The 8,648-nt window shown below is 41.8% G+C and overlaps 1 protein-coding gene across 1 annotated transcript in view; it reads left to right on the top strand.

The window, feature by feature from the left end:
• Nucleotides 1-8,648, top strand: part of METTL10 (methyltransferase like 10) — a 41,352-nt gene that overhangs the window by 25,583 nt on the left and 7,121 nt on the right. Inside the window, 1 exon segment of the mRNA XM_011986419.1 lies at nt 1,981-2,088. Within this exon segment, the coding sequence (XP_011841809.1) occupies nt 1,981-2,088 (108 nt within the window).

Below are 8,648 nucleotides of genomic sequence, written 5' to 3'. Positions count from 1 at the left end.
AAAAAAAAAAAAAAAAAATGAAGGAACCAGTAAGAATCAGTTAATAGACTCATCCTGGGTTCTAGGTCTCCCAGAGAAGGAGTTAAAGGAAATGGAGAGAAAATAAGATCTCAAGGAATAAGGAGGGATACAGCTAAAAGGGTAGAAGGTTGGCATCAAAAAAGAGAATATTAGACATTTAGATTAAAAACAAAAATAAAGGGAGCAATCTACCTGTAGAAAATAATTGGTATACTTGTTTCTTGAGTTTAGATTAGGAATCAGTTACTTAGGGTTAAAAAGACTTGGTAGGTCTTCATGGATTTGATGTGGCAGTGGGTTAAGTTTTTTTTTTTTTTGAGTTTCGCTCTTATCACCCAGGCTGGAGTGCAGTGGCGCAATCTTGGCTCACCGCAACCTCCATCTCCCAGGTTCAAGCGATTCTCCTGTCTCAGCCTCCCAAGTAGCTGGGAATACAGGCGTGTGCCACCACATCTGGCTAATTTTTATATATTTAGTAGAGATGGGGTTTCTTCATGTTGGTCAGGCTGGTCTTGAACTCCTGACCTCAGGTGATCCACCTGCTTCAGCCTCCCAAAGTACTGGGATTACAGGCGTGAGCCACTGCGCCCAGCCAGTAAGTTAAGTTTTAAAGGAAGTAATCATTTAGTAAATGGTGAAGATGAGGAAGGGAATTTCAGGCTACACTGTACTTTGTAACTTACTTTAAAATCTTTTTCTGATAATTCATTTATTTGGGTCTCCTGTCGGATCTGTTTCTAAAGTCAATTTCTCCCCTTGGGTTTGGTTGTTTCCTTGAATGTCTGCTCATTTTTGGGTGCCAGAAATTGAATGTGAAAGACACTGCAGATAGTTTGAGGCCCTGAGTGATATCTCTAGAAACCTAAAACATCTATTTGTGATTTTTATAAGTTGTACTAGAAGAATAAACAACTGACAGAAAGTTTTTCATGTTTCTTTTGAAATTATTTTTAGTCTCATTGGTCTAAAAATGTTCATCATTGTTAGGGGGTGTGTAAAAACCAGAAACTTCCATGCTTTTGCCACAGATACTACACAGCCTAGATGGATTAATGACTAGTAAACACCAAAACTCTCAAGTCCAATGAGTTAAAGAAACTTCTTGGGGATACTGATACCTGCCCATCCTACCACATAGTTTTTTTTTTTTTTTTTTTGGAGACCGAGTCTCGCTCGTTGCCCGGCTGGAGTGCAGTGGCACGATCTCGGCTCACTGCAAGCTCCGCCTCCCGGGTTCACACACCATTCTCCTGCCTCATCCTCCCGAGTAGCTGGGACTACAGGCGCCCACCACCACGCCCAACCCTGTTAAGTCAGGATGGTCTCCATCTCCTTACCTCGTGATCTGCCTGCCTCGGCCTCCCAAAGTGCTGGGATTACAGGCGTGAGCCACTGCGCCTGGCCACCTCGCAGGTTTTTTGTAAAGATCTAGTGGGATGTATGAAATACTTTTAAAGATGAAAAAGTAATATACAAATGTAGGGTGGTTAAAAATCACATGGCTGGTGGAGAATTGCATAATGTATAATTACACTGAAGGGAAAATTTAAAAATTGATAGCTTGTTACATTTGCATTGATTTTATTCATATAATTTAATTGGGTTAAGTAAAATTTATGACAAATTTATGTGTGAATTGGAAATTATCAGTATCAAAAGTTAATGTTACCTTTTTTTGATTGAGGGCTTATACATATATTTTCATTATTTTTGAGAACATGAATTTCCTTTTGAAAAAGAGATAAAATATTATGAAAACAAAGGCGTTGTCATAGTATATGAACTTACAGTTTTTATTTAGAGTCTACAATAAAATTTAAGCATTATGAATTATTGGATTATATGTCATTTTCTCTACAACAAAAATAAGACAACCCCAGTCCTAAAGGAATATTATAATTCATAAAACATTATATTAAAATTTTATACTAAAGTATAAAATTATTTTTCTCTGTCTAGGCAAAATTTGGTTTCTCTGATATTACTGGAATTGATTACTCTCCTTCTGCAATTCAGCTTTCTGGAAGTGTTATAGAAAAAGAAGGTTTATCTAACATTAAGTTAAAGGTAATATTATTTATATTACTATCCTATTTATAATAGAGGTTAAATGTTTCTAGAACACATTAATTGACAAGTTTTAAACTCACGTAAATTAGGGATCAATAATAAATAATACAAATTGAAACATTTTTAAATAGCTATATTAAAAATTTAGTTGGTTTGGGGAAATTATTTTTTCTTTTGTATGTTTGTTCATAAACTACTGCTCCTGATGTTTGCAAATACACATAATACTTAACTATGGATTAACCAGATCAAAAGGGTTTTTTTTGAGACCGAGTCTCGCTTTATCGCCTAGGCTAAAGTGCAGTGGGGCCATCTCGGCTCACTGTAAGCTCCACCTCCCGGGTTCACGCCATTCTCCTGCCTCAGCCTCCTGAGTAGCTGGGATTATAAGCGCCCGCCACCACGCCCGGCTATATTTTTAGTAGAGACAGGGTTTCACCGTGTTAGCCAGGATGGTCTCAATCTCCTGACCTCGTGATCCGCCTGCCTCGGCCTCCCAAAGTGCTGGGATTTATAGGCGTGAGCCTCCACGCCTGGCTGATAAAAGGTTTTAAATGCGTCAAGTAGTAACGTCACCAAACATCATTTAGTTTATTTTTGTGTCCTATAATCTGTGAGATGATGATTCCTAAGTTTATATTTCTAGTCCAGGCCTCTCTTCTGAGCTCTAGAGTTATAGACAGGCATGCCCCATGTATTTGGCTTCCCAAATGGTATGTTTTTTGACAAATCAAAGGTTTGTGGCAAGCCCATTGAGCCCATCTGTTGACATCGTTTTTCCAACAGCATGTTCTCACTTTGTATCTCTGTGTCACATTTTGGTAATTGTTGTAATATTTCAGAGCTTTTCATTATTATTTTATCTGTTATGGTGATTCATGATCAATGATCTTTGATATTACTATTGTAATTGTTTTGGCGTGTCGTGAACTGTGCCCACGTAGGATGGTGAATTTAATTGATGAATGTTGTATGTTCTGACTGCTCTATCTACTGGCTGGTCTCCCGCTGTCTCTCCTTCCCTCCCTCCCCCTCAATCCTCCTTCTTTCTTGGAACACAGCAATATTGAAATTAGGCCAATTAAAAACCCTATAGTGGAATGGGCGCGGTGGCTAACGACTGTAATCCCAACACTTTAGGAGGCTGAGGTGGGCGGATCACTTTGAAGTCAGGAGTTTGGGACTAGCCCGGCCAACATGGTGAAACTGTGTCTCCACCAAAAATACAAAAAATAGCCAGGCATGGTGGTGGGTGCCTGTAGTCCCACCTGCACTCCAGCCTGGACAGCAGAGGGAGACTCTGTTTTAAAAAATAAAACAGAGGCAGGAGGATCACCTGAACTGGGAGGTGGAGGTTGCAGTGAGTTAACATTGTGCCACTGCATTCCATCCTGGGTGACAGAGGGAGACTGCATCTCAAAAAAGAAAAAGAAAAAAACAAATACAAAAAATAAACAACCCCCACCTCAACACAGTGGCCTGTAAGTGTTTAATTGAAAGGTAGAGTCACACATCTCTCACTTTAAATCAAAAGCTAGAAATGATTAAGCTTAGTGAGGAAGACGTGTTGAAAACTGAGATAGGCCAAAAGCTAGGCCTCTTGTGATAAAATTTAGTCAAGTTGTGAATGCAAAATAAAATTTCTTTAAGGAAGTTAAAAGTGGTATTCCAGTGAACACATGAATGATGAGAAAGTCAAACAGCCTTATTGCTGATACGGAGAAAGTTTTAGTGGTCCAGATAGAACATCAAACCAGCCACAGCATTCTCTCAAGCCAAAGCCTAATCCAGAGCAAGGCCTTGACTCTTTTCAATTCTGTGAAGGCTGAGAGAGGTGAAGAAGCTGCAGAAGAAAAGTTTGAAGCTAGCAGTAGTTAGTTCATGAGATTTAAGAAAAGAAGCCATCTTGACTGGGCATGGTGGCTCACGCCTGTAATCCCAGCACTTTGGGAGGCTGAGGCGAGAGGATCACCTGAAGCCAGGAGTTTAAGACCAGCCTGGCTGACATACTGAAACATTGTCTCTACTAAAAATACAGAAAGTTAACCGGGCATGGTGGTGGGTGCCTGTAATCCCAGCTACTTGGGAGGCTGAGGTAGGAGAATTGCTTGAACCTGGGAAGCGGAGGTTGCAGTGAGCCAAGATCGTGCCACTGCACTCCAGCTGGGGCAACAGAGCGGGTTTCCATCTCAAAAAAAAAAAAAAAAAAAAAAAAGAAAAGCCATCTCCATGACATAAAAGTGCAAGATAAAGCACTAAGTACTGATGTAGAAGGTGTAGCAAGTTAGCTAGCAAATAACCAATGAAGCTGGCTAAACAGCACACAGATTTTCAATGGAGATGAAATAGCCTAATATTGGAAGAAGATGCCATGTAGGAATTCCATAGCTAGAGAGGAGAAGTCAGTGCCTGGCTTTAAAGCTTCAAAGGAGAGGCCGACATTATTGTTAGAAGGGGCTAATGCAGCTGATGACTTTAAGTTGAAGCCAAAGCCCATTTCCCATTCTGCAAATCCTAGGGCCCATAAGAATTATGCTAAATATTCTTTGCATGAGCTGTATAAATGGAACAACAAAGCCTGTATAACGGCACATCTGTTTACAGTATGGTTTACTGAATATTTTAAGCCCATTTTTGAGACCTACTGTCCCAAAAGAAAAAGACTCAAAGTATTACCGTTCATTGACAATGCATGAATTCACCCAAGAACTCTGATGGCGATATATATGACGATTAATCTTGTTTTTGTTTTTTTTTGAGATGGAGTCTCGCCCTATCACCCAGGCTGGAGTGTAGGGGCACAATATCAGCTCATTGCAAGCTCTGCCTCCCAGGTTCATGCCATTCTCTTGCCTCAGCCTCCCAAGTAGCTGGGACTACAGGCACCTGCCACCACGCCTGGCTAATTTTTTGTATTTTTAGTAGAGATGGGGTTTCACCGAGTTAGCCGGGATGGTCTCGATCTCCTGACCTCGTGATCTGCCTGCCTCAGCCTCCCAAAGTGCTGGGATTACAGGTGTGAGCCACTGTGCCTGTCCTGTTTTAAGGTTTTAAAGAATTAAGCAAAATGAAAACATAAACAAAAACACCCTTGATGGGCTGGTGTGGTTGCTCACGCCTGTAATCCCAGCATTTTGGGAGGCCGAGGCGGGTGGATCTCGAGGTCAGGAGAGCAAGACCATCCTGGCTAACCTGGTGAAACCTCGACTGTACTAAAAATACAAAAAATTAGCCGGGTGTGCTGGCAGGCGCCTGTAGTCTCAGCCACTTGGGAGGCTGAGGCAGGAGAATGGCATGAACCCAGAAGGCAGAGCTTGCAGTGAGCTGAGATCGAGCCACTGCACTCCAGCCTGGGCGACACAGTGAGACTCCGTCTCAAAAAAAAAAAGAGAAAGCCTTCTGGAAATGATTCACCATTCTACATGTCATGAAGAACATTTATTTTATAATTTTATAATTCATGGGAGGTCAGAATATCAACATTAACAGGAGTTTGGAAGAAGCTGATTCCAACCCTAATGAATGACTTGAAGAGAGGTTCAAGATTTCAGTGGAGGAGTTAACTGCAAATGTAGTGATAGTAGCAAACTAGAATTAGAAGTGGAGCCTGAAGGTGTAACTGAGTTGCTGCAGTCTCATGATAAAACTTGATCAGATAAGGAGTTGCTTCTTATGGTGGATGAGCAAAGAAAGTGATTTCTTGAGATGGAATCTACTGTGAACATTGTTGAAAAAGGATTTTGAATATTCCATAAACTTAGTTAATAAAGCAGTAGCAAGGTTTGAGAGCACTGACTCCAGTATCAAAGGAAGTTCTACTGTGTGTAAAGTGCTATCAAACAATATCATGTGCTCCAGAGAAATCTTTCATAAAAGAGTCAGTCGATATAGCAAACTTCATTACTGTCTTATTTTAAGAAATTGTCACAGCCATCCCAGCCTTCAGCAACCACCACCTTGATCAGTCAGCAGGCATCCTCATCGAGGCAAGGCCCTCCAGCCAGAGAAAAGATTATGACTTACTCATGGTTTCGATGATGGCTTGTTAGTGTTTTTTAACAATAAAGTATTTTTTTGGGGGATGGAGTCTCGCTCTGTCGCCCATGCTGGAGTGCAGTGGTGGGATCTTGGCTCACTGCAACCTCTGCCTCCTGGGTTCAAGTGATTCTCCTGCCTCAGCCTCCTGAGTAGCTGGGATTACAGGCACCTGCCACCACACCTGACTAATTTGTGTATTTTTGGTAGAGACGAAGTTTCACCATATTGGCCAGGCTGGTTTCAAACTCCTGACCTTGTGATCCACCCGCCTTGGCCTCTCAAAGTGCTGGGATTATAGGTGTGAGCTACCACGCCTGGCCATTTTTGTATTTTTTTAGTAGAGACGGGATTTCATCATGCTGGCCAGGCTGGTGTCGAACTCTTGACCTCAGGTGATCCGTCCACCTTGGCCTCCCAAAGTGTTGGGATTACAGGCATGAGCCACCACTCCTGGCCTACAATAAAGTATTTTTTAAGGCACGCATTTTTAAAAAAGACATAATGCTATTGCACACTTAATAGACTATAATACAGTGTAAACATAACTTCTATATGCACTGGGAAACCAAAAATTTTGTGTGACTTGCTTCATTGTGTTGTTTGCTTTGTTGTGTGGGTCTAGAACAAAACTTGCAGTATCTCTGAGGGATGCCTGTAAAATCTGCCTATTCAAAATTTCCATTTGGAAAGCTAATAGTCTGTCAACTTAATTAGTCCAAAATGAAACTCATGATTTCCTCCTCAGACCTGATTTCTCCAGTCTTTCCCATCTCTATTAATAGCACTCTCATTCACCCTGTTGCATTTACCCAAAACCCAAGGAGTCATCCTTGGTTCTTCTTTTTCCTTAAAGTCCTATATCCAATTCTGTTAGTCATATGCGTGTGTGTGTATATATATATATATATATTTTTTTTTTTTTTTGTAGAGACAGTGTCTTGCCCTGTAGCCCAGGCTGGAGTGCAGTGGTGTTATCACAGCTCATTGCAGCCTCAATCTCCTGGGCTCAAGTGATTGTTCCACCATAGCTTCCAGAGTAGCTGGGACTACAGGCCTGCTTTACCACACCTAATTTTTTTGTAGAAATGGGGTTTTGCCATGTTGCCCAGGCTAGTCTTGAATTCCTGGCCTCAAGCAATCTGCCTGCCTCTGCTTTCCAAAGTGCTAGGATTACAGGTATGAGCCACTGCTTCTGGCCAGTTTTATCTTCAAAATATATCAAGAATGTGATCATTCCTTGTTATCTCAATTGCTCCCTGTGAAGTCCGAACCACTATTACTTCTTGTTTAAACTACTACAGTAGCCTTTGATTTTTGCCTCTCCATTTCCATTCATGCTGCTCTGATGTTCTTTTACCACAGGGCAGCCAGAGTGATTTTTTATTTGTTATTTTTTGAGACGGAGTCTTTTTCTATTGCTCAGGCTGGAATGCAGTGGCACCATCCTGGCTCACTGCAACCTCGGCCTCCTGAGTTCAATCTATTCTCATTCCTCAGCCTCCCAAGTAGCTGGGACTACAGGCATGAGCCACCACACCCAGCTAATTTTCTTTATATTTTTTTAGTAGAGATGGGGTTTCAGCATGTTGGTCAGGCTGGCCTTGAACTCCTGACCTCGGGTGATCTGCCTGCCTCAGCCTCCCAAAGTGTTGGGATTACAAGAGTGAGCCACTGTGCGCAGCCTAATTTTTGTATTTTTAGTAGAGACCGGGTTTCACCATGTTAGCCAGGCTGGTCTCAAAATCCTGACCTCAAGTGATCCTCCCACCTTGGCCTCCCAGAGTGCTGGGATTACGGGCATGAGCCACTGTGTCCAGCCCTGGACAGATTTTTAAAAATGTAAATCTGTTCATGTCACTTCCTTGCTCACAATCCTGAATTGACTTCCCCATTGCATTGTAAATGGATTCTGAACCTCATCCAGCCTTACAAACTCCTTCATTTCTTACCTTCTTCCTCTTTTATCATCAACACTCCTGTCACACTGGCTTTTCCTCTGTTCCTGAAACATGTCAAGTTTGTTTTGAATCTGTATACTTGCTGCCCTCTGCCTAGTATTCTTGCCTCAGATCTTAGCATGTTTGGTTCATTCTCATAATTCAGATCTTTGCTCAAATAACACCTTAGAGAAAACTTTCTTTATTTTTATATTTTGAGATGGAGTTTCGCTCTTGTTGCCCAGGCCGGAGTGCAATGGTGCGATCTTGGCTCACTGCAACCTCCGTCTCCTGGGTTCAAACGATTCTCCTGCCTCAGCCTCCCGAGTAGCTGGGATTACAGGCATGCACCACCAAGCCCGGCTAATTTTTGTACTTTTAGTAGAGGCGGGGTTTCTCCATGTTGGTCAGGCTGGTCTCGAACTCCTGACCTTAGGTGATCTGCCCATCTTGGCCTCCCAAAGTGTTGGGATTACAGGCGTGAGCCACTGCGCCTGGCCGAGAAAACATTCTACTCTATTTTCCAAACTATTTCTCTTCCAAGTCAATTAGTGTCTTATTTCTCTGGTTTTTCTTTTTTTC

Source organism: Mandrillus leucophaeus, unplaced genomic scaffold (genome assembly GCF_000951045.1).
Source record: "Mandrillus leucophaeus isolate KB7577 unplaced genomic scaffold, Mleu.le_1.0 Scaffold299, whole genome shotgun sequence".
Classification (NCBI taxonomy): Eukaryota; Metazoa; Chordata; class Mammalia; order Primates; family Cercopithecidae; genus Mandrillus; species Mandrillus leucophaeus.
The sequence above is the reverse complement of the archived record's forward strand: the minus strand, read 5'-3'. Positions and strand labels throughout refer to the sequence as shown.